This window comes from Quercus suber, unplaced genomic scaffold (assembly GCF_002906115.3).
Source record: "Quercus suber isolate HL8 unplaced genomic scaffold, Cork oak 2.0 scaffold_707, whole genome shotgun sequence".
NCBI classification, from domain to species: domain Eukaryota; kingdom Viridiplantae; phylum Streptophyta; class Magnoliopsida; order Fagales; family Fagaceae; genus Quercus; species Quercus suber.
The window spans coordinates 288920-316311 of record NW_027070148.1 but is presented as its reverse complement, the minus strand read 5'-3'; the positions used below and the strand labels follow the sequence as shown (position 1 = coordinate 316311).

General features: G+C 36.5%; 1 protein-coding gene, 1 long non-coding RNA gene and 1 pseudogene across 3 annotated transcripts; 2 read left to right on the top strand and 1 right to left on the bottom strand.

Annotated features, from left to right (window-relative positions):
* Positions 1-311: 311 nt before the first annotated feature.
* On the bottom strand, positions 312-3318 carry LOC112038806 (uncharacterized). The gene is made up of 6 exons (XM_065766465.1): positions 3038-3318; positions 2863-2933; positions 2280-2328; positions 2078-2184; positions 1380-1462; positions 312-1195 (listed from the first exon to the last, which is right to left on the bottom strand). The coding sequence occupies exons 1-6, from the start codon at positions 3084-3086 to the stop codon at positions 913-915; spliced, it is 642 nt and encodes a 213-aa protein (XP_065622537.1). The 5' UTR covers positions 3087-3318; the 3' UTR covers positions 312-912.
* Positions 3319-6916: 3598 nt separating this feature from the next.
* LOC112038829 (uncharacterized) lies at positions 6917-7973 on the top strand. 2 transcript variants are annotated; one of them, XR_010626195.1, is made up of 3 exons: positions 6917-7197; positions 7302-7372; positions 7907-7973. It is a non-coding gene; the product is annotated as an uncharacterized LOC112038829 (long non-coding RNA). The 2 variants fall into 2 exon arrangements; XR_010626196.1 differs by having other exon boundaries at positions 7868-7972.
* A 4031-nt stretch (positions 7974-12004) lies between these two features.
* Positions 12005-25825, top strand: LOC111986356 ((R)-mandelonitrile beta-glucosyltransferase-like; annotated as a pseudogene).
* Positions 25826-27392: the final 1567 nt, after the last annotated feature.

Sequence of the window (27392 nt, the reverse complement as noted above, 5' to 3'; positions counted from 1 at the left end):
AAGCCAGCCTCTTTGTTGCACTAAAATCAAGCTGAACAAGTTAATTTCAATTTTTCCATTATCATATTCATAAATCCTTATGAACGTATCCATATCATAGTTTAAAAACCGTAACAATCAAAGATACGAAAAACATAACTCATCAATATCATAGTTTTAAAAACCAGAACAATCAAAAATACGAAAAAGGGTTCCTCCTTTTTTTTACTGGTTTTGGCCATGTTACTGAACTGGTTTAGGATCCAGTTCCCAGTTGAACTGGCGGTCTGATCTAGTTTTAAACCGCGGGACTTATGTCTCCAAGAACAAGGTAACTACAATTTTCCATTATCATTTGAGCTTCAAAAACAATAATGCATATACTTCCTCTACACACACACACACACACAAAAGGACAGTACGATATTCAGAATACCTTATACTTTTACAAACCAGGAAAAGAAAAATCAAAGGGGAGGAGAAAATGTAAGATGATATACTGAACACAACGAAATGGTTGAAGCACCTCACATGGAGAGAGTAGCTAAAAGAATAGGAGCTACAAGCAGGTGCCAGAGGGGCAAAACCACACAATAACCCTCAACAAGTTTTCTGGGCTGCAGAATCCAGAGCTTTGAGGTCATTAACAAAATCATCAGGAGCTTTATGATGCACTGAAGGATCTAGATACTGAATCAAAGAGTATAGGGGATATCAAAGAGAATAGCAGGCACATCAAATTGAAGGTTAAATATGTATCCTGACTTCACTTTGACCAACATGGAATTCACTCAATTAGTCCTGGTAGTATTTGAACAGAGAAAGCATATCGTACTTATCAATAAAGATCTTTTTTTTTTAATGAACTACTTATCAACAAGAAAAAGAAAAATGAATGGTTCTAGTATCGCACCACAGGTATCAATGCATTCTTCAGTCTTCATCATCCTCGGAACTTGCATATGCTAGGCCTAGTAAACTTTTAAGAGGGTTTTCCGTATTAGTATCTCCCTCTGCTTTATTCAATCTTGACAAAGGCCACTCTTTCTCCTCCCGGTCAGTCTCAGGCTGCTCTTTCTCCTGGTGAGACTCAGACTTAAGGCTTTTTAAAGCAGAATCATTTGAAGCAGGAGTTGACTGATTCCCATCAGCTGGACTAGAAGTTCTCTTCCGTTTGGGATTGATTTCCACGACCTTTTTCAATAAATATTGCTGTCTGCAATCCAGATAAAACACATATTTCAGAAAACCCCAAAATAACAAAAGGAAACTAAAAAGTGTCTAGAAAAAAAAAAAAAAAAAAAAATACTACAAAGTTCAAAGATTGTTCAAAATGCACACATTTAGTGTGTGCCTGTGTTGAGAGTGAGAGAGAGAGAGAGAGAGAGAGAGAGAGAGACCTGATTCCACTCTTGGGCTTGGGCTCAACTCGAAGTGGCAAGGGGACTGATGCAGGTGAAGAATCTGCTAAACTTGCAGCTTTGTGTCCATTGGTTAAGGAAGAGAGAGAAAAAATAGAAACAACATTAGCATCAACATAGAACAAAATTTCAGCAGTCCCCAAGCAGTTCTCTCCATAGATGTTTTCATAATTCAACTTAACAGCATTTCACAAGTTTGCCATGTAAAATATAGCAAGCCCTAGAGAGTTCATTCAACAAAGAGGCATAAACATACCATAGATTTCAATTTAAATAGAATTAGTAAGTTCACATAATGACCCGGCTTCTCATAAAGCATACAGTGGTCACAATGGTCAGAAGAATCTAACAATCAAGCATACATGTAAGGAAGCAATTAAGCCTGTGGTGACTATTTGTCCAAGCCATTTAAAACAACTCCCTTAGCTGCCATAAAAATTAAACTACATTATGAAGTTCGACATTTTTTAATGATTGCACCACACAGAAACAAGCAAGTCTTCTTCCTCTTTAACAGAATCATGGAACAACAGCCAAGTCAAGGGATAGCCTATGGCAAGATTAAGTATAATGTTGGTTACGAGTAAATCAAGGGAAAACTATGCATATGAGAACATTACAAAAGTTTCATTACAGACCAACAGTACTCTCCCTCTTTCAATAACATAAAAGGATATCTTAAACGCAGCAAATGCCCGTTTCTCAGTTCGACGTAGGAGGCGTTCTGCATCCTCCTCAGCTTCCATTTGCTCCTTGAGATAGAGTAGATCATCACTGTCCAAGGCTGCATACTCAAATAAAATGAAGTTGAAGAAACAAAAGGTAAAAACAAAAAGAAAGGGTAACACATAGACAGAGACAAGGAAGGAGGATTGTTACCGCCTCGCCCATGAAGGTAGCCTCCACGCTCTCCTGCAACCTCTTGCATCTGCTTGCATCAACCGCCCAGTAGAGGAAGCCAAGATCCCTGCCAGGGCGTGTTATCAGAAAACTCCCCTCAAGGTTTTGCACAAAAGAGCAAAAGAACCAAAACTATATCACACCGGTATAGTATGTTATTATTATTATTATCATCATCATCATAACATGGGTCTCATAATATCCATCCCGTTACTAAGAGAGGAAGTACGATTTGAGGCATAGCTCATTGGCTGTGACAGCATAATATTATGTTTAGGACTAAATTTGGGAGTTCAAAACATAACAGAATGGAATGAATCAAGATTCAAGAGAGACATTCCTTTTTGTAATGTGTTTGGGAGTTTACAAAAGAAAGAAAACGTATACATATTTGGCAATTTTTAAGCCCATTTTATATATTTTTATTATGGAGCAGGATCATATAGTTTAGTTTATAAAGATGAAAGAGATCAACTATGATGAAGTCTAGAATAATGATAGTGTAAAGGAAAGCAAATTGTTCAGAGAGAAAGAGAAAGAGAAAGTGAGGCCATACGCTAACCTTGGCAACCATGCGTTGGAAAGTGGTGTCTTCATCATCTATCTTCTCCTTTCCTTTCCCCCATTTCTTATCTGTTCAATCAAATCCATTTTTTTTTTCTTTTTCACTATATACTAAATATTACAAAATGATTTTCAATGAAGATAGAAAGAAAGAAAGAAAGAGAGAGAGAAACCTTTAGGGTCGGTAAGATTGGTGTATTCGCGGACCTCTCTTCCTGCCATCTTTCCTTCTTCAATACCCTTTGCTCTCCAATTACTCTCTTTATCCCCTTTAGGCTGTGGATTAGCTAGTTATACAAAAAAAGCAAATAAGTTTGCAAATTCGGATTGTGTTTTCTTTGGTTTCTCAGTTTTATGAGTTTGCGTTTGTGTTTGAGGATTCTTCCACAAATCGGAATTTGGGGATTTTTTTTACAATTACTTCGCTACCCTTCTTCTCTTCTGTTCTACCCTAATATTATTTTATGCCTTTTGTATTTATACCAGTATGGGTGGCACGTGCTGACCCCCTGAGTAAGAAATTTAATATAGAACTTCTATTTAAAAAATTGTGAAACCATGTACCATAAAATGTATATCATACACTGCTAATCTCATTTATACACGAATTTTGATAATACAAAAACTTAGAAAAGCTATTTAATATAAGAATATTTATTTTACTGTTATAGTTTCTTAGAACCTATTTGCTAAAAGCAACATTCATTAACTAAAAAATTCTAAAAATGATAACAAATGCCATCATCTTCCAACAATAAATAACTAAGTTTTGTTAAGACATTATCACAATAGTTAAATTTTCAAAATGAATGACTCCATATGCAGCAATTGAAGCTCTTCATCAAACACATTGGCTTATAAGCTCTCATGAATTAGCTCGCATAATTAGCACAAGACCAAAAGTTAATGTTAGTCCCCAACTTTCTAGAAAACCACATGAAAATAAGCTTTAACTAACCCCTTAAAAGAGCTCTTAGTAAATAGAAGAACATAAACTATATAATTTTCCCTAGTTATTGCAAGCAAAAAAATAAAAATAAAAAATCTACAGCAATTTACTATCTGAAACAATCACCTTCTAGTTGTGTAGCCAACAATAAGCAAGGTAATGACGATCGCATCGTCATGAGGATAGTGAATTCTTTCCGCGTCCTCCTCCGTGAACGTGATTGCTTGCTCGTCTGTGGCCCTTGCTATGGATGACTGTCCAGAAAGTTGAACGCTCTGCACTACCTTCAGGTATGCCTTCTTGGACTTGGACGACTGGCCTGTTGCACTTCCCTTTATGATAACTCTGATTTCTCCGAGCGGTGGTCGTAATGACTCTTCTACTTTACCCTTCAGTTTCTCGTCCTTGTGGTTTCGTCCAAGGAAACTCCTCAACTTTCTCTGCCTTATGAGATTCTCAATCTACTGCTTTGGATCAAAACATTCTTTTGTATCATGCCTATGGTGGTGTGTATTGTTGACTTTGTGTTAAAGGGCTAGCCTTTTTGTCTCAATCCTTCTTGTCTTCCATTCGTCCCTTCTTAGGACGAGGACCATGTTCTGACTAGCATGTTAGGTTGGCCTCCATTTTCTCAACTCTCTTCCTCTTTTTTGCTATGATAGCATCCTCTGCATTCATAAAATTCTGGGCTGAATGGACGAGTTCTGCCATGGTCTGGGGCTCCTGCTCATATAACTTGTGGATGAACAAGTCAGAATGAACCCCATTATGGAAAGCAGCCAAAAGGAGCTTATCATCCATCTCTTCCACAGCTAAGGCTTCCCTGTTAAATCACATGATGAAGGACCGTAAACTTTCATTCTCTCCCTGCTCTATGGTTAGCAAGCTGAACGAGGAACGCTTGTGCCTCTGTCCTCCGATAAAATTGTTGACAAATAACTTGCTTAACTCTTCGAAGGACGTTATTATGTTTGGAGGTATTTTGATAAACCATACTCCTGTGGGTCCTTTGAGAGTAGTAGGGAAAGCTCTGCACATTATTTCATCCGAAACCCCTTGAAGGTGTATGGTAGTTTTGAAAGTGGCAATATGATCAAAAGGTTCCTGTGTTCCATCATACGAATCTAAAGAAGGCATCTTGAACTTGGGCGGCAAAAGGTGAGCATTAATGGAAGCCACAAGGGGGAATCAGTTCTGTGGACCAAATCTTCTACAGGGTTCGTCTTCCTCAAAGTCTCCCTCATTTCATCCATAACTCTTCTCATTTGGTCCATTTCTTTTTCCAAATGAGGCACCCTCCGAGAAGCGATACCCCTTGATTGGCTTTCAGGCTCAACATTCCTTCCATCTTCTTGACTCTAGGCCTGTCCTTCATTGTTCCATTCGTGACGCTGCCTCCTTAGATTAAGTTCTCTGACTAACTCTTGTTTTGACGGGTTAACTCCGCCATAGCAGCGACCATGGATTGCAAGTGCTGGACAGAAGATGGTTGCATGGTAGGCGTCGATTGACGATCGCGATGAGAGTTACTGGAAGTGTCTCGACTCTGTTGAAGGCCTGGACTAGTAGCCCTTGATCTTGTCAAGACCATTTCAGCCTTTGTCGAAGAAAAAAATCGCAGAATTCAACGATGAAAAACACAGAAACTCACGCAAAACTTCTTTCCCACAGACGGCGCCAACTAATGAATCCTATGATATCAGTGGGCTGAAAGTCTCGGGCGTTGATGACTTATTGATCAAGTCCTGAGAAAACAAACACAAAATCAGAGGAGACTAGTGGAAGCCGGCCAAGAAACCTCCGATGGCAAAGTTAGTCTTTTTCTTTTATAATTCCAAGTATATTAGAAGTATCAAAATGCCTTACCCTCTCCTTGGTGATCATTTATATAGTATGCGGGAACGGTTACTTATTTGGTAACCGTTCCTATTGTTAAGGAGTGCGAAAGATTCGGGGGTATCTTCCATAACTGCTATGGAAGTTAAATTATTTGTGTCTGCGTTTTACAACCCTTGGGTTTAGCTCGTAATCGTCTAACTTCTCGCATACCTGATAGAAATTTGAGTCGTCTAAGACTCAACATGCTCAAGACATAACAACTTCGTCCGTGTTCCGAGGACGAATGGACGAGCATGTTATGGATGAGCATGTTCCTAAGTCCGTCTTTTCTTTGGACGACATATAAGGATGAGACAAACTTAGTGGATTTTTATTACTACATCAACAACATCTAGGCAAGTTCTTGGAGGATTATACCTTTTTCAATTTTGTTTTTGCTATAATCTTGTCTCCTATCCATGTGCGATCTCATTTTTGTCTACCTTTTTAAGTTATGCTTATGGTGATAGACATCTGCTTCCATAAACTATAATTGACTTTGCAAATTTGAAAATACCTTATGCATATATTTCACTTTTGGTTGTCAAGCTGGTCTAAGTGGGTTAAAATGAAAAGAAAATAAAAGAAACAAAAAACCAATGATTTGATTGTTTCAGATAGTAAATTGCTGTAGATTTTTTATTTTTATTTTTTTGCTTGCAATAACTAGGGAAAATTATATAGTTTATGTTCTTCTATTTACTAAGAGCTCTTTTAAGGGGTTAGTTAAAGCTTATTTTCATGTGGTTTTCTAGAAAGTTGGGGACTAACATTAACTTTTGGTCTTGTGCTAATTATGCGAGCTAATTCATGAGAGCTTATAAGCCAATGTGTTTGATGAAGAGCTTCAATTGCTGCATATGGAGTCATTCATTTTGAAAATTTAACTATTGTGATAATGTCTTAACAAAACTTAGTTATTTATTGTTGGAAGATTATGGCATTTGTTATCATTTTTAGAATTTTTTAGTTAATGAATGTTGCTTTTAGCAAATAGGTTCTAAGAAACTATAACAGTAAAATAAATATTCTTATATTAAATAGCTTTTCTAAGTTTTTGTATTATCAAAATTCGTGTATAAATGAGATTAGCAGTGTATGATATACATTTTATGGTACATGGTTTCACAATTTTTTAAATAGAAGTTCTATATTAAATTTCTTACTCAGGGGGTCAGCACGTGCCACCCATACTGGTATAAATACAAAAGGCATAAAATAATATTAGGGTAGAACAGAAGAGAAGAAGGGTAGCGAAGTAATTGTAAAAAAAATCCCCAAATTCCGATTTGTGGAAGAATCCTCAAACACAAACGCAAACTCATAAAACTGAGAAACCAAAGAAAACACAATCCGAATTTGCAAACTTATTTGCTTTTTTTGTATAACTAGCTAATCCACAGCCTAAAGGGGATAAAGAGAGTAATTGGAGAGCAAAGGGTATTGAAGAAGGAAAGATGGCAGGAAGAGAGGTCCGCGAATACACCAATCTTACCGACCCTAAAGGTTTCTCTCTCTCTTTCTTTCTTTCTTTCTATCTTCATTGAAAATCATTTTGTAATATTTAGTATATAGTGAAAAAGAAAAAAAAAATGGATTTGATTGAACAGATAAGAAATGGGGGAAAGGAAAGGAGAAGATAGATGATGAAGACACCACTTTCCAACGCATGGTTGCCAAGGTTAGCGTATGGCCTCACTTTCTCTTTCTCTTTCTCTCTGAACAATTTGCTTTCCTTTACACTATCATTATTCTAGACTTCATCATAGTTGATCTCTTTCATCTTTATAAACTAAACTATATGATCCTGCTCCATAATAAAAATATATAAAATGGGCTTAAAAATTGCCAAATTTGTATACCTTTTCTTTCTTTTGTAAACTCCCAAACACATTACAAAAAGGAATGTCTCTCTTGAATCTTGATTCATTCCATTCTGTTATGTTTTGAACTCCCAAATTTAGTCCTAAACATAATGTTATGCTGTCACAGCCAATGAGCTATGCCTCAAATCGTACTTCCTCTCTTAGTAACGGGATGGATATTATGAGACCCATGTTATGATGATGATAATAATAATAATAATAACATACTATACCGGTGTGATATAGTTTTGGTTCTTTTGCTCTTTTGTGCAAAACCTTGAGGGGAGTTTTCTGATAACGCGCCCTGGCAGGGATCTTGGCTTCCTCTACTGGGCGGTTGATGCAAGCAGATGCAAGAGGTTGCAGGAGAGCGTGGAGGCTACCTTCATGGGCGAGGCGGTAACAATCCTCCTTCCTNCTTTTTTTTTTTTTTTTTAAATTACAATATATTTTGAAAATTTATCTATTGGATTGCATGTTCAATACATTCTTAATACACATATCAAATTTTGTGTCAATCTGATATTATTTATTATGTAATCTGTAGGGATAAGGGGCTCGACGCTATATGTTGGGCCTTGGGCCTTGTCTGAGGACGCTTAGTGGCCCGATGACAAATAAATAGTAATAAAGATATAAGACTCAGAACTCCACGAGAAAGTTATGAATGAGAAGGTTGAGGAGGGTAGGGCGAGGTGTTATCCTCGGCTAAATGAAGCAGAGATCAGAAGGTGTGTTCTGTCATCTAGGGTAACATTCTAGGAAATTCTATTGATAAGGATATGCATTATGAACGTACAGGACAAATGACAGCTGTGAAATATCTAAGATAAAGTTGTTACTGTTGGAAATATACATGTACATAGTGGAAAAATAATGGATCTACTTCATTCAGAATTGATAACATGCATTATGTAAGTTTCAGAATATAAAACAAGAGAATGTACCTTGGTGCAGTGAATTTCAAAACCAAAGATCAGAAGTTCTCAAGAACACTTTCAATCTTCACTCCAATTTCACTAATGCCTAAGATGTGTGGTCTCTCAATTAGTTTCCAAGGGAGAGCAATCGAGTGGCTTCACTCACACATACACCATTTTACAAAGTTGTTGTGTGTTATAAAATTTTGTATGTTTCTCTCCTAATAACTGATTGTCTAATTGGGCTAGTCTTTTGGGTCTTTCTAATTGGGTTTTAGTATTTGGCTTGGAGTGAGACCAAAAGGGACCAATAAGACACTAGCTCCAATGAGTCTTGGGTTTTTCTGTTAATTCTTGATAAGTTCAAAATTACCATTAATTATATTTAATACCACTATATAAATATAATTGCACTCTAAGTCTTATTAATAAATTATATCTCAAGACTTTACTATACATGCAACCCCTTCATAAAATATTCGTAGTAATTCAAAGTCATGAATATAGATTGCCACTTTGAAGATTATTACATCTTAATCATTAAGTACCCAGTTTAATCCTTTTAAGTTATTCATTATATATTTATGAAATCCAATTTCATAAATATATACTTTATTAATTTCTTACCAAAGTGGTTAAGTCTAACTCTCTGAATAATTGAACCCATTAAACTCATCTCAAGGGAATATTTTATATCTCCGTTAAGAGACTATGAATTTCATCTTAAGAATATATCTTCTATCAACACTAAATGTGGTTGCCCAACATACTGAGGTTTCGACCGTAACTTTAGATCTCACTCTTGATATATCAAAGTAACGTACACTTCATGATCAGGTCCATTATTCTCTTAGGATTAAGAGTTCATGCAAATATAAGTCGTGAGATTTATTATTCAATTGACAGTCATTAGGAGAATAATAAATCTCACACCGGTCCAGTTCAATATGTCTTAACTCTTAAAACTTATCAACATATCAACTAGAAATCACAACTTCCATGATCAAGACAAATCATCATAGTTGACATGTTATAGTCTTCGCAGATGAAATGCCCAATTTCATCACCGATTACGAACTAAAATTCTGAGTTTACAAAGAAACTGTGATTTATATCTTCTGTGACTTTTTATATAAATCACATACTATGCATCTCATGGACTATATGATAATGTTCGAATATTCATGTTACCATTATTTTAGATAATAATAAAACAATTTTATTAATTACAATATTAAGTCATACATCATGTCAAACATAATGTTATACATAATATTTTACATAACTCATACAATAGGATTCTAGGGTACTAATTCCAACAATCTCCCACTTGCCCTAAAGACTATTGTGCACTAATCTAATTCTCATTCCCTCCTAACGTGATTCGAAAGTCCTTTGAGGCAAGACTTTGGTAAAAGGATCTGCTATATTATTTGCACTTTCAATATTTGCTACCACCACATCTCCACGAGTTATAATATCTCTAATAATGTGGTACTTTCTCTCAATGTGCTTTTCTTTCTTGTGATTTCTTGGATCTTTTGATTGTGCAACTACACCACTGTTGTCGTAAAACAATGTGATGGGAACTTGTTCCATTTTCATTGCACCAAGGTCAGAAAGGAATTTCTTAAGCCATATAGTTTCTTTTGCTGCTTCACAAGCAGCGACATACTCAGCCTCCATGGTTGAGTCTGCAATACAAGATTGCTTTACACTCCTCCATGTTATGGCTCCACTTCCCAAGGTGAAAACACATCCTGATGTGGACTTTCTAAAATCAAGATCTGATTGAAAATGTGAATTTGTATAGCCAATGGGAATCAAATCCTCACAACGGTAAACAAGCATATAATCTCTCGTTCTCCGTAGATACTTGAGAATATGCTTTATAGCTTGCCAATGTTTTGGTCCTAGATTTGATTGATATTGGCTGACCATGCCAACTGAATAACAAATATCTGACCTAGTACATAACATGGCACACATAAGACTTCCCACTGTTGAAGCATAAGAAACTTGTCTCATCATTTCTATTTCCTCTTGAGTCTTAGGCCTTTAGTCATCAGACAGAGGAACTCCATGTCTAAAAGAAAGCAACCCTTTCTTGGAGTTTTGCATGCTAAACCATTCTAGAACCTTATCTATATATCCAGCTTGTGATAAGCCTAACATCTTATTCTTGTGATCTCGCCAAAACTTAATCCCTAGAATAAAGTTAGCCTCACCCAAGTCCTTCATATCAAATTGGCTTGACAACCAAACCTTTACAAATGACATTACCCCTACATCATTTCCAATAAGTAGAATATCATCTACATAAAGTACTAGGAACATTAATACTTTATCTTGATGTCTTTTGTACACACATGGTTCATTAAGACTTTGTTCAAAACCAAATGACTTGATTGCTTGATCAAATTTGATGTTCCATGACCTAGATGCTTGCTTAAGTCCATAAATGGACATTTTCAACTTATATACCATATGTTCTTGGTTCTTAGCTACAAAACCTTTTGGTTACATCATATAGATTTCCTCTTCAAGATTGCCATTAAGAAATGCAATCGTGACATCCATTTGCCAAATCTCATAATCATAATGAGCAGCAATAGATAAGAGAATTTTGATAGATTTAAGCATTGCTATTGGTGAAAAGGTTTCTTCATAATCAATACATTCTTTTTGAGTATACCCTTTTGCTACTAGCCTTACTTTAAAGGTTTCAACCTTTCCATCTATTCATCTATTTCTCTTGTAAACCCATTTGCAACTAACAGGTTTAATACCATTAGGCGCCTTTACAAGATCCCAAACTTGATTGGAATACATGGAATCTAATTTAGATTTCATAACTTTGACCCAATAATGTGCATCTATATCATTTATTGCCTCTTCATATGTGTAGGGAGATGTTCAATAAGAACCTTTAAGGTCGGCCTACCTGCCAAGCATGGCTTGAGGAAATCTTTGATCTGGAAACTCACTAACAGTGTACGTAAACTCATGGACCGAATTGATAAGTATAAGCGGGTCGAAGAGGACCAACAACAAGGGAAAGGGAAGGCCAAGGTTATCCCTCAGTAGATGAAGGATTTTAGGTCGGACAGATACAATAATAATCGGCCCCGAAGAGACTTTATTGGGCATTCAGGGTCTTTCACTATTCAAATGGTTAACACGGTATTCCGAGAACCAGTACACCAAGTCTTGGAGAAAATCAAGAACGAGTCATTCTTCAAATAACTAAATAAGATGGGAGAAGACCTAAAGAAGCGCAACCAAAACCTTCATTGCCAGTACCACAAGGACCGATGGCACATTACGGAAGATTGTAGAACTTTGTGGAGTCACCTGAAGCAGCTAGTCAAAGAAGGGAGGCATAAGCAATTTTTACATCAACCCAATGGGTAAGAGGGCCAGGCAGGATTGGGATCTCGGAGGGAAATTTCTTCGAGAGCCCCTTTGGGCACAATTAATGTTATCCTAGCTGTTCTAGGGAGGATTGGTTCTCATCCCTCTAGGGTGATGTTTGTGGTACGGTCATCTGCCAAGGACTTTAACTACGAGTCGAAGAGGGCTAAGATGGAGATCCAACCAGCGTTATGCTTTTCGGATGAAGATAAGGTCGGAAACACACAACCATATGATGATGCCTTAGTGGTCACTCTCAGGATAGGGGGTATGATATGAAGAGGGTGTTGGTGAATCAGGGCAGCGGGACAGAGATTATGTATCTTGATCTATACAAATGGCTAAACTTAAAATTTAAAGATCTAATAGCTTATGATTCACCTTTGCTAGGCTTTGACGGGAAAGTTGTTCTCCTAAGGGGTTAGATCAAACTACCCATGCAAGCAGGCTTAAAGGTGGTAGATGCAGACTTCATTGTAGTAGGTGCTTATTCTCCCTATAAGACCATTATAATAGAGCCATAGTTTCACGCCCTAGAAGCCTTCACTCTACATTTGAAATTGAAATATCCGTCTAGGGATAGGATTGAGGAGCTGGTTGGAAGCTAGTCTATGGCAAGGTAGTGCTTGGTGACTGCAATTTTGCATTAGCCTGAAAATAAGTCCTCGGCTTCTACTCAGGCGAGCTAGGCGAGCTTATAGCAATTAAGGATTTCGATGCCATTCATGGACGTGATGTCAGAAGGGACAAGCTGTGAGGGGCTAGAAAAGGTGATTATAAATGATGATAAGGAGAAGTTTTTTCAAGTCGGTGCTTAGTTGCTTCCTTAGGAGAAGGAAGATCTAATGTCGTGTTTTAGGAGGAATATTGATGTGTTTGCATGGAGTGCTTATGAAGCCCCTGGAATGGACCCAAATCTCGTTTGTCATCATCTAAATGTCAACCCAGCGGTTGTCCCCAGGAAGCAACCACATCGGCGCTCATCTAAAGAGCATTCCGAGGTTGTCAAAGAAGAAGTGTTTAAACTTAAGCAAGCTAGTGCTATTAAGGAGGTGTTTTACTCTGAGTGGTTAGCTAATACTGTAGTGGTAAAAAAGAAGAGTGGAAAGTGGTGAGTATGTGTTGACTTCACAGATTTGAACAAGACTTGCCTAAAGACCCCTTTCCCATGCCTTGGATAGATCAGTTGGTGGATGTGACTGTAGGCCATCATCGGATGAGCTTTTTGGATACCTTTCAAGGGTACTATCAAATACCACTGGCTATGGGTGACCAAGAGAAGATAGCTTTTGTTATTCCTACTGGAAATTACCACTACAAGGTGATGCCCTTTTGATTGAAGAATGCGGGGTCTACCTATCAGAGGATGATGACCAGGATGTTCGAACTACAATCAGGCAAAAGTGTTGAGGTTTATATAGACGATGTGGTAGTGAAGAGTAAGGTGGTGTCTGAGCACGTAGGAGACCTTAGGAATATCTTTGAAATACTAAGGAAACCCAAACTGCGCCTCAATACTTTTAAATGCTCTTTTGGCGTGGGATCTGGTAAATTTATGGGCTATATGGTCACTCATCAAGGAATTAAGGTCAACCCTGATTAGATTAAGGCAATTAATAGTATACAGCCACCTCGGAATCCCAAAGAGGTTCAGAAGTTGACAGGGATGGTTGCTGCCCTAAACCGATTTATCTCTCGGTTGGCAGACAAGTGCAGACCTTTCTTTCAATTGTTGAATAAGTGGAAGAGATTTGAGTGGATCAAGGAGTGTGTCTTAGCTTTCCAACAATTTAAGGAATACATTTCTTGGCCACCTATTATGTCCAGGCTCGAGATGGACGAGGTTTTGTTTGCCTGCATTGCTGCTGTTACCCATGCCGTGAGTTAAGTGTTGGTATGAGGTGACAATGGGAGTTGTCTCGCTCAAAATTCGAGGAGAAATGCCAGCCGTAGGATCTACATCTCACCATAAGATGTAGGGAACAAAGCGCCACCTGAAACATTTAATGAGACATCATGGGCTCCAAAGTGTCAGGAATAGTTACAGGACACGCGAAGTGACATTCTCACATGTGAAAATCAAAGAAACATGTGGAATTAATTATCCAAAGTCAAAACCCCATTTTTTCTCCTTGGACAAGAGGGGAAAAACCCGAGTTTTGAGGGGCTATTGTAGGGATAAGGGGCTTGAGACTATATGCTAGGCCTTGGGCCTTGTATGAGGACGCTTAGTGGTCCGATGACAAATAAACAATAATAAAGATGTAAGACTCGGAACTCCATGAGCAAGCTACGAATGAGAAGGTTGGGGAGGGTAGGTTGAGGAGGAGTATTTCTTCGACTAAACAATGTTGAGATCAGAAGATGTGTTTTGTCATCTAGAGTAACATTCCAGGAAATTCTATTGATAAGGATATGTATTATGAACGTACAGGACAAATGGGAGCTGTGAAATATTTAAGAGAAAGCTGCTACCACCGTATTGAATGCTCTGTAACTAACTCTCTAGCCGCATTAATGAGGAAGTAATATCTAAACAGTATTTTTCAGTTTTACAACTACTCCCAAAGACTTCAGGAATGTGCTGATGGGACAAGAATCAACACTAGCAATTTAATGTACATGTGGAGGGTGGAGATAAAAGAAAGAAGAAAGTATAAAATAGTGAGGAGACCCAGATGGAAGGGGATCAGAGAACGAAGAGAAAAATACTGTAGCAACAAGAACTGTACTTGTAATCAAATTCAAGTAATATATATAAGAACTGATCTTCTCGGATTAGGCCGAGGACGATTTTTTTAGATAAAACCAGTCTATCTTTACTTCATTGTGACTTGGATCCATTATAGTTGTGGTCTAACTCTTTAGAACCTAATTTTCTAACACATTCTCTACAAATTCATTGTATTGGGCTCTTTGGGCCTAGATCCTTTTACCTTTTGGGCCTAGGAGCCGAAACTTACCCTTATAGTCATAATTTTTCATTCATTCCAATTTGAGATTTACACATTTTCTCATTAATATTACGCATTTAGAACTACTAATATAATCAAGAGTGTCATGAGACTAGCTTAAAAAAAGAACAAATATTACATGTTTATTTTGTAGCAAAAAAAAAAAAAAAGTGTCTTTATTATATGGGTTCAGTTAATGTGTGCCCTTAGGGCACACATTAACAAATCTATTTTTGGAAAAGTTTTATTGAGAATTGAAAAAGTTGTCAAAACTTTTTCAATTCTCGATAAACTTTTTCCAAAATTGGTTTACTATTGTGTGCCCTTAGGGCACACATTAGTAAAATCCTTATTATATATATATATATATAATTTTTATTTTGAGAATCTAATTTATAAATAGATAAAGCAATTTGAAAATCAATAAAAAAATGATCATAGTTTTTAGGCAATGTTTTAATAAGAGTTAGAATTGTATTTTTACTGGATTATCCTTTAATTTTGTCTCTACTTAAATATAATAGTGTAGAGACATTTTTGAACAAAAAAAAGAAAAAAGAAAATGAGGATCCCAAACATGGGAAGTCTTTTAAATAATACTCATTCCATCTCAAATTGTTTGGTCTGTATTCCATTTTGGGATAAATAGTAGTATAGATATGGATTGGGTTCAGACTTGAAATTTTCAAATTACATCTAATTTCAAGTCTTTTTTTAATATCTTAGAAATTGAATTTATAGATAAAATAATAAATAATATCATATTAATGTGAAATTTAGCATGCATGTTAAAAACATTGAGAAATTTTGATTCAAGAATATAGTTTTCAAAATATTAAATCATTATAAATTTATTAGGTAGTTTAATCTTAAAAATAGTTACACCTCATCTAATTTTTTTTTGGGAGAAGAATCTCATCTAAAAAAAAAAAAAACTTAATCCTTATTCTATATACATTGTTTTAAGAAATTTTGTTGTCATATACTCTATTTGTTTTCTTTACCAATATGTCATATTTGTTTCAATTTATAGAAAATATGTGTTTAGATCATGTAATTCTTTTTATTTTTTATTTAATGGAGAAAGATAAACTAGTTTATGGGATGCTTTATATATAAAAAAATGTTTAATTGGATGCTCTTTAAATCATATAAGAATAAACATTTTTTGTGGATGAAATGTAAGACTTATTAACATTCCAGATAATTTCAAGTAAATATCAAGGAGGCATACTTCAACCACCACATTTAATGCACTGTACCTACCTTTCTGGCCGCATTTATGTGGACAGGACACCTGAACAGTGCTTTCTCAGCTACCGCCACTCACATAAGGCTAAAGGTGGGATGATGGGACATGTACTCAAGTGGGAGCCTGGATGATGAACAAGTGGACGTAGGAGATGTAAGAAGGTAATGCTATATAAGGGAAGGGTACCCCTGATAGAAGGGGAGGGAAAAACAGGAGAGAGAAAGGAGATATTAGATGATTGTAGCTCCAGAAATAGTAACCTTTGATTATCAATGAAAAACATCTCTTCGGACAGAATACTCATATTAGTCCGAGAGCACATTAATTCAACTTCTCGCATTGGTGTTGTTGTTTAATACTGTTATTTTCATTATTTGCCTAGCCCTTTCGCCCACTCTCTACAAAATTTATTGTTTTGGGCTCAGTGGGTTCCGAATCCATACCTCCTTGGGCTTGGGCCGCAAAAACTGACCCTACAGAAAAATTTGATAGAAATTTAAACACATTTCAATTATTTATTATAAATTGATATGACGCCATATGCTTTTTCTCTTCCATGTTGGTTCTTTATTAATCGTTCATTATAGGAAAATTTTCATGAAAGTTAAAAAATTGTCAAAAAATTCAATCACATTTTAATTTTTCAATAAAAATTTCTTAATATAATATATTAATGTATGTCTTAAAGGCATCTGTTAAAAAAAAAAAACACTATAATAAATAGTACTCTAACAGGTCTCGACTAGCCTTCAATCGTCCTTTGACCTTATGATTACTAAATTTTAATTTTATAGGTACAGACATGTCAGACAATACGTAGCAATTTCAAGATAGTGTACCAGGTAGTTTTGCATAAGGTAATTAAATTGCAAACTACACCCTTTAAATTTGGAAGTATTTTAATTTTGCATTCTAAAGTTTCAAAATTTAAATTTCACTCCCTAGATTTACATATCATTTTGATAGTTAGCCCTTTTGTAACTGTTTGTATTGATGTATCTGTTAAATGACACATCAACTTGCTACACGTGTAGTATTGGTCCAATGAAATAATAGCATGTGTGTTTATAATGTCACATCATTAAATAGCTTTAAAAATATTATAAAATTAAAACAGTTACTAAATTTTAACTAAAAAAATAAATTTTCTAGTCACAAAAAGTAATTTAATAATTTTTTTTCTTCCTCACCCCTTTTCCTTTGGATCAAGAATAGGGAACATAGATTTTTTTTCCCAGATGAAAAGCCTTTGCAAACTCTCTCTCTCTCAAATTGATCCAACCATGGTCGACTCTCACTAGCTAAACCACCCATTGTTGCTCTCCACTCTTTGCCACCACCTCTTGGTGGTGAGTTCTCATCAACCATCTTAAACCGAATTGGTCTCACACTCTCTTTAATTCATTCTCTCTCTAAACCCATGGTAGATCTCTAAATCGCAGCTCTGCCTCTCACCTCTCATTGCCACCAGCCCACCACCACAACCTTCGAACCAAACCCTAACCTCAAAGCCTCTCCCTCTAATCGATTCTCTCTAAAATCCCAAACCCTATGCTCTCATTTTCTCTCTTGACTTTGAGCTTAACGAGACTCTAAAGGGTGCATGGGAAGTGGATTTATGAAGTGGAGGTCCTAATGGTCATAGACTAGTGATTGTTAGGGTTATACTTTTATTTAGTTGGCATATCCTTTGATAAAATGCACTTTACTTGTATTTAGGTAGTTGTAAGTGAATTCTTGGATATCATGAAGTATGTCTCTTAGCTATAACAAGTAGTATTATTGAAGACATGAAGACTGTACACAGAAACAAGTAAGAAAAGTTGGAAATCAACACAAGCTCAATACAAGACTTCTATCGAGACTTAATGAAGAACCTCGATACGAGCTCAATACCTCTCGATCTATCGAGCTTCGCGAATCTAGAATTTTCATATCTTTTTTGCGGCCTATGATGACTTGGACTTATAGGGTTTCACTCACTAAACTTCTAGGGGATGTAAAAGATTTATTTTAAAGTCATCATAATATACAGAGACTCAATTAGAGAATCTATACTCTTATTGTGAAGCTACTGCGTTCTTATGCGCCTTAGGGTTTTGTGACCAATTGCTTCTTTCTCTACAGATGTATTGAAGAATTTTCATCCAATAGTAAGCTTCAATACTAAAAGTTAGTCATGTACTGGGATCTGTGCAAAGGGAAGAAGTTTCTACAAAATTAAGACCAATTGAGGATTGGCGTAAGGATTTAATTGTAGGTTAGTACTTTGGGATAGGCTAGGTTTGGGGTAAGATTACTTGTAATTGTAATCTTTTGATTTTGATTAGTGATACTCCGTTGCCGTTATCTTTATGTGTGTCCGAGGTTCCTCTCCCTCTTGACACTTGTCAAATAGATCACTTGAACCTCCCATACTCGTGCTTGATCAAACCTCTTCGGATCCGAGGGCTCATGACTACTCGGACATATGAGCATCTCCTCGGATGGAATACGTGTTCATCTCCAGGCATCCCCCATTGGCGTGGGCATCCGACTGAAAGCCCCATCTCCTCGGATGAAGAGTGTTCCTCATTCAGGGCCTTGGGCCCAATAAGTTGGGCTGGGTTTTTCTCCCCCCACATTTTCTATTTCAGTTTTAATTATAATAATTTTACTTAGAATAAACTGTGTTAGTAATTTTAATGTGTTTATGATGATCCACATATAGGAAACGTGTAATACAAAGATGACAATTATCAAGACTAACAAACAGATGTATACATCCAAAGTGAACTTATTAGCCCTTTATATCCAGGGGCGGCCTTATTTGTGTTTTTTTATTATTATTATTATTATTATTATTATTTTTGAGAGATACTTCAGGGTTTCAATTACGCCCAGGCTGACTTGATAAAAAATAATATATAAATTTTTTTTTAATTAGCTAGTGATTAAAAAAAAAAAGTAAAGTTAGTGCATTTCATTAGTTAAGTAGACGTGGATTCTATTTGTACTCAACTAGTAAAGTTTTTTATAATTGAATAAAAAATTTAAAATTCAATTTCTGTTTATATCAAAAACCGATTGATATCTTAATTTGATAAAAAAGAGCACGTCGTATATTTTCTATATATAAAAAATCTTGAAACCGACACTATTAATATCCCTAGCTAAGTGTAGGAATAGCAACCCGGGGAGACTACTAGTATCTCCTCTTTAATGAGTAAAGAGAATGAACCCCCTAGTAGTGAATCTCAAGGTTGATGGTTTCTCCTAATCTATGGGCTTACAAAGAGTCACCACTTAAGTAATTTAAAGAAAAGAAGTTATAGAAATCTTAAAAATTACTATACTATTGAGAAAAATGAACTTTCATAACACGTAGAAGGAAACTCTATATAAGTACAAGATTTTGATCCTAAATACAATCTTAAAGAGAGAAGAAAATATATTGTTTCTACTCGAGCCATATACTATTAAGGACCATGGATAGTTGCCACTTAAGCCACCCAGTTAATTGCCTCGGCCTTTGCTTGGAGAGGGAAGTTACAGAGGAGGATGTAAAAAATATATTTTTGAAATTTATTCCTGACCAACTGTAGAGATTTGACCGGCTAGAATTCTTTTCCATCATGAATAACTTGGTTTAATTATGGCAAATCAAAGCTGCTCCATAACAAATGCCCCAAATAAAAGGAGCTCTTCCTTGACAATAGAATCCTAAATATTTGCTAGTGGGAGAAGAGGAAGCTCGTGAACTGGGTTGAGCTGGTGAAGTGCATTCCATCTAGTATATACCCCTAAGGACTTTCCGCCCACATTAGATTTTCGTAATCAAACGTTACAACTAATAAACAAGAGACACATGATAGTCATCAATGAAACATTAAGCAAATTAAACAAGAAATAAAAATAAACGATGCAACATATTTTAACATTCATGTATGCCAATGAGAATGCATATATATATATATATATATGGATTTAAAAATATTGACATATTCAGCTAAATTTCCCTGAAAAATATTTTTTGGACTACACTAATTCTATGTGTGTAATATTCTTATAGATTTTTTATCCTTCCTCTTTTCTGTGTACGCCTGACGCACGTCATATACGTGAGGTTGCTTTTCTCCGTTCTCCATAAAAGTACGGTCATTTTAGTAAAATCCACTCAACCTTAATGGGTGCCATTAGATCCTTTCATTAGAGTATCATATATATATATATATATATATATGGACCATGAAGGAAGTCAATACTACAGCGAAACAAGTTAATTTTATGTAATTTTATATATAGGTATATAGATATAGATATTTATTTATATATATCTTCATTAGTAAAAAATAAATAAATAAAATTATAAGTCCACATCTCATTTGATATGCTAACTTCGAGCGAAATTGTCAGCTCATAGTAAACAATACTAATTTTAAATACTATTGTGTGTGCCTAAATTTATTGTTAATAACATTAGAATTGATGTACTTAATAATAATATATATATATATATATATAAAGTAATTTCAAATTGTTTGCATGCTAGTCATATGGGAAGGACAATAATTTAATATAAGAATAAAATACACCAAGTTGTTTGAATGATTGACAGATGGCAGCAGTAGTGTAAATAAAAAGAAAGCTTTTGTCGACATACATGTGAGGTTGCTTTTCTCTGGGAAAAACGGGGGCTAACTAATATTAAGGACTAATGGTTTGTCTACATTGAGAGAGAGGGAAGGGGAGTATAGCAGATTTAGCACAAAATTAGTTTATTTTTAGTCAACTCTACTCTACTCTCCTCCGCTCTCTCTCCTTCTCCCTTTCATCCAAATAGACCATAAGTTACGTTTAAGAATCATATTGGTTAGTTTTAAAATGTTATTAACGTGATTGACATTAACCTAAATTTCCGAGCAGTTTAATAAAGTTACAATTTTTATATAAATATGAAAAACTCTTAAAGCATTCGCATCAATCTCTCCAGAATTTTAGCTAAACTAATTTCAAAAGCTCCTCTTTTAACTATTTTAACAAGTAGACATAATAAACACCATACCACCAACCCCAACAAACAAAATCACAATCCTAGGCAACTCATACAACCAACCCCACCAGCCACCACCAAATATCACTACCAATTATAGGCGAAACCCATTCACACCGCCAAAGCCAAACCTTTCAACCACCAAACCCAATCACTGGCCAAACCCATTCACACCACCAACCCCACAGGCCACCACCAATATCACCACCAATCACAGAGAAACCCATTCGCACCACCAAAGCCAAACCCTTCAACCAACAAACCCAATCACCAACCAAATCCATTTGCACCACCAACCCTACCAGCCAAACCCGCTCACACCTTCAAACCCACCAATCACCGACCAAACCCACTTGCACCACCAAACCTACCAACCACCGGCCAAACCCATAAAGTTAAGACTGAAAAATACAAAGAAATTTCACAACAAACCCACCATCCTAAACCCATAAACCAAACTCATAAAAAACCCTCAATTTCTTTCTTAAACTCAAAATCGACAGTGGAGAAACTAAGATTCGACATCGTTTGTATTGGTGGTGGCCCACAGCAACAAATTGAGGCTGTGGTTTTAGCCTTGGATGCCTCACAGTGAAAAAGAAAAAAGAAAAAAGAAAAGGAGAGAGAGATAAAACCAGTGGTGCATTATGTTGAACTCCAGAGATGGTGAACGGTGGTCTGAGGAAGGAGCAACATGGTTTAAAGTTTGTCCATGTTGGTCCAAGCCATGAGAGAGACAAAGAGAGCAGAGAGCATGAGAGTGTGAGAGATGAGTAATTCTTAGGTACTCCCTAAACACGAAGAATGGTGCTCCTTCCTCTCACATTCATGGTAGAGTCTACTCATTAAACTCATGGTGAGTTCCACCATGAATCTAAGAGGAGGGAACACCATTTCTTCGTACTCCGAAAGAACCCAAGAATTTTCCATAAGAGAGAAAGCAGTGACTAGTGATTGAGAGAAAGAGTCAGAGTCAGGTTGCTTTTTCCTTCTTTCTTTCTTTCCAAAAAAAAAAAAAAAAAAAAAAAATTAGCTATATATTTGGTTAAATATTAAAATAACTACAATAATGTGAATGCTCCTACTAGTAATTAAATGTGAGTTTTACTAAGTAAACTATTTTAGGAAATTTTTTTATGGGAAAAAAAAAACCTTTTGTCAACAAATGTATGTTATAAGGATACATTAAGTATAATAAATAATTGTAACTTATATGGGAAGAAAGGAAAAACGATGGGCACATGCACATCATAAACCTGAGGTTGCTTTTCTCCAAAAAAAGCGAGAGCTAACGGAGCTTAGTGACTAAGTTGAGTTTAGGGATCAAGTTGGTCAACTTTGAAATGTCTTTAATTTAATTAATATTAGCCCAAACTTTAAAGTAGTTTAAAACGATGGGCACATGCACATCATAAAATTGTGCGATAGGCTTTTGCTACTCAATATCTCTTTTTATTTGGAGATTTACATTTGGTGAGCTCTTTAATTAAAAGCAATAAAATAAAAGTGGGAAGATATATAGGCACAAGTCTATGCATGTCTCAAGATCAAGAAAACCATTCACTAATCATTCATAACAAGGTTGAAGATCTATTTACAATAGTCACATAGATTTCAAGATTTCTTCCACAATGATATGAGTGCATAGGGAACAAGCTAAGCTCGTAGATGCACAAGGCCATAAGTACAAAGGTATAAGGCAAAACATGTTTTGAGACAAAACTCAACAAAGTCGATCAAACTTTTTGGATTTTCTACTTTTTAGTGTTTTTGGATTTTTGACATAAAAGCAAGAAAAGATTGATCAAAAACAAAGTAAAAAAATTTAAAAAGAAACAAATAAACAAACAAATTTTCAACACTCATAAGCAAAAAGCATACTTCTAAACATGATCACAAAGCATAGGAAGAATTAATGCATGGACATGTTATAATGCTTATGCATGAGTACCCTTCGTCACCCACACGTCACGTGCGTTTGGGATGATATCCTTGATGGATTGGGTACGAGGGTTAGGACTTTCAAACCTTCTTATGAAGCTTTCCAAGCACGTGGTGAAGGCACCGATCATCTTCATCACGTCCATCATTCTGGGATCACGGTTTTGACTTCTTGGTTGCTCACCACCCCAAGACCTCTTGTCATTTCTTCTTTCTCATGATCGAGGAGCGCTTGCATTGTTTAACGCTCTTAGCTTATGACAGTTGGGTCTGGTATGTCCTTGCAATCCGTAATAGTGACAAATATGATTCGTTCTAAGACCCCGTTGTGATCTTGGAAGTGATCTTCCTCTAGCTTCATGTCTGGCTTCTGATTGATTACAAAATGTATATAACACTCGTTGATCAGCCACATTCTTCTTCTTTTCAGTCTTAACTTTATCAGGAATAGACACTTCTACAATTGGCTCTTTGGCCTTCACAAACTTCACTTCTTTGGTGACATTAGCTGAGAAGCTACTCCTTCTGGTATATCCCACTCCGAACTTGTCTGAGGCTAGTTTTGTTTTATCTTTGTAGATGAGAGTTATTTAACAAATAGGTATTTGGACACTTTTATAGATTGGATTCCAGGTATGAGAAGCATCTGCTTAAGGGATCTCCCGACCTCTCTTCAAACCACAGATCCAAATGATGTTATCTTTATTTTTTTGCTTGAAGTAGTCAAGAGAGCTACTAAAGCTTCAGGACTTGTTATTCAAACATTCAACGTGTTAGAGCAAGAAGTTTTGGATGCTCTCTCTACCATGTTTCCTCATGCATATGTCATTGGCCCACTCCAACCACCAGTCAATCACTCACCCAATGACCCTTTGAAATCAAGTGGCTATAGTTTATGAAAAGAAGAAGTTGAGCGCCTCCAATGGCTTAACTCTAAGGCACCCAACTCTGTGATATATGTGAATTTTGGTAGCATAAGAGCATTCCCATCCGGGATTCTAAAAAAGTTATATTTTACAACCTCAAAATCTACTTTACCTATTTTACCATTTCATTTCACAACTCACCCAATATCTCAGTTTCTATTTTTATATACAACTTTTGGGAATGATAGGTCCAATAGTATGTGTGTATATATATATATATATATATATATTGGGCCGTGAGCTCTATCCGAGGACACCTAATAGTTCAAGGACGGGTAAACATTATCATGAAAGTCTGTATTAGTGAATGAAGAAAGGGGTCTAGCCATGAGGGTTCAAGAAGGTGGTCCGAGGAGAAATGCCTCCTCTGCTAAGTAAAGCATAGGTCAGAAGGTGTGGTCTGCCATCCAGTGCAACGTTCCAGGAGATTCTATTGATAAAGATACACATCATGAAAGCACAGGACAAAGGGAAGCTATGAAATATCTAAGAGAAAACTGCTACCACTGCATTGAATACTTTACAGCTAACTCTCTGGTCGCATTAATGTGGGAGTGATACCTAAACAGTAATTTTCAGCCTTATAGCTACTCCTAGAGACTTCAAGAAGGTGTTGATGGGACAAGGATCAAAATCAACAATTTGGTTTACACGTGGAGGGTGGAGATGAAAGAAGGAGGATGGTATAAAAGAGAAAGAAGACCCTGAGGGAGGGGGATCAAGGAATTGAGGGAAAAATACTATAACAACAAGAACTAGACTTGTAATCAAATCAAAAAGAAGTATATACAAGAACTAATCTCCTCGGATTGGGCCGAGGACGATTTCTTTGGGTAAAACTAGTTTATCTTTGCTTTCTTGTGATCTGGATCCACTATAATTGTTATCCAACTCAGTAGAACCTAGTTTTCTAACCCACTCTCTACAAATTCGTTGTATTGGGCTCTTTGGGCCTAAATCCTTTTACCTTTTGGACTTAGGAACCAAATTGTGCTCCTACACAACTCATTAAAATAATATAAACTACAATATCAAATAATAAAAAATCATGTTTTTCTCTCCTCCATTTCTTTTTTCTCTCTTCACATTTCTCAATTAAAATAATAGTTTTTTTTTTTTACATCCAAGTGAACAGTTGGTTCTATATATAAGAACAAACTATTCACAAGTTCTAAAATTTTTTAAGAACCCATACCTAAATGGAGCAACATTTTTGAGGTTTTGGATGTAAAATAGCAACTGGGGGGGTGTAACACCCCCCAATTCTAGTGCTCTAACTGTCATGATGCCATCACAGTTGGTTGAGTTTGCATGGGAACTTGCAAATAGTAAGAACCTGTTTTTGTAAGTAATTAGGCCTAATTTAGTTTTCGGTGAACCAATGATTTTGCCACCTGAGCTTGAGTTAGAAACTAAAGAAAGGGGTTTAATAGTTAATTGGTGTCCTCAAGAGGAAGTTCTTAACCACCCCTCGATTGGAGGTTTTTTAACACATTGTGGGCAGAATTCAACCCTTGAAAGTTTGTGTGTTGGAGTGCCAATGCTTTGTTGGCCATTCTTTGCAGATCAACAAATAAACTACAAGTATACTTGTAATGAATGGAGCATTGGCATAGAGATTGACAATGATGTCAAGAAAGAGAAAGTGGAGAACCTTGTGAGAGAGTTGATGGAAAGAAGCAAGGGGCAAGAAAATGAAGACAAAGGCTATGGAATGGAAAAAAATTGGCTGAAAAGGCTGCTAATCTTATTGGTTCTTCATCCATTAACTTGAATAATTTAGTAAGTGAAGTGCTTTTATCAAATGGTGATATGTTTTTAAAAAAATAAAGGTGTGATATTTTTGTTAATAAGAACAATGAATAAATTTAGTCAAAAAATTTTTGTCTTAGAATGAATAAATTTAGTCGATTTGGTGGAGATTTAAAGATTGATTTTTTATCCTTTGTCACTTCAAGGATCACTACAAAAGGATCGGAGCCATATAATTTGATTTTCTTTGACATTCCATGTAATTTTTAATATTTGTTAATGAAATGAAATTAATTTTGAGCGTTTTATTAAATTTTTCTACAGCAAATTCAGTGGCAACTCCAAGTGAATTCCTCAGGGTAGGGGGATTATATCCAAAGTTTATATCTACATTTTGAGGTTTGCTGCTATGGGATTTTTTTTTTTTTTTTTTACCCAAAAAAAAAGAATCTCAGTCCTGTCTGGTTGTGGTTCACTCATATGTTAATATGCGAAGTTACCCCCTCAAAAATTTTAAGGCCTTAAATTGACTCATGAACAAAAGATCACATGGTACACATAATTTTATGTCTGCATCTTCTTCACTAGCGATGGATCCATTTTCTGTGTCTAACCAAAGTTGATTTTTAAGTAGAGTCAAAGGTCAAACTAATGAAATACTTGTAAATTGTGTTTTGGCATGGATCATATATACTCATTCACATGCGTAGGAGTCTGGCACTATGCTTCCTGGTTGGTTATGCCATTTAGGGAAATAAAGTGCATCAAGAGAGTTACCTAGTGAGTCACTTGCTCGAGCAGGCCTCACATAAAAAGTTCGCTCAAACAGTTGCAAGTTACTCGCACAAGTGAAAATCAAACATCATCTTAGAAGTCCCCTGCTTATACTACTTGAGCAGACTTCAGCTCAGCACTGAAGTTTGCTAGGTACTTGCTGGAGTGTCGCTCAAGTGAAACCTCTTAACAGTGATTTCGTACAACCTACACGTAAGTCTCGCTCAATAGCGTTGAGCAATTTTAAAACTAATAATAGGTCCTGGAGAACGAAATTGGAAATTAACCATAAAAACCCAACTATGTAGTTAATAGTCACTAGTTTCAAACTATATTTTTTACTAACATTTCGAGTCTAAGAGACTCAATTTAGGGACTATAAATCGAGTTTTAAAGGGTCGATTTTCATGTCTTGATCGGATCTGAGTTGGCATTTTTTTCACGTGGTGTCCACATGAAAATCGAGTTTCAAAGACTCGATTTATAAGCCCATATATACTTCCAGCCCACCACAGCAAAGAAACAAATCAGAAATCAGAGAAAAAAAAAAAAAAAAAAAAAGCTGAAGAAGAAAGCCCCAGGCAGCGGCGACCCAGGGCAGGCAGCGGTGACCAGGCGGCGCGACCAGGCCTCGCGACCCAAGCTCGCGCGCCGCCTGGGTCGCGCGAGGCAGGCGGCGCGCGAGCCTGGGTCGCGCGGCCTGGGCTCGCGCGAGGCCTGGTCGCGCGGCCTGGGCTCGCGCGAGGCCTGGTCGCGCGGCCTGGGTCGCGCGAGCCTGCCGCCTGGGTCGCGCGAGGCCTGGCCGCGCAACCCAGGCTGCGCGAGGCCTGGCCGCGCACCCAGGCTGCGCGAGGCCTGGCCGCGCGCGAGC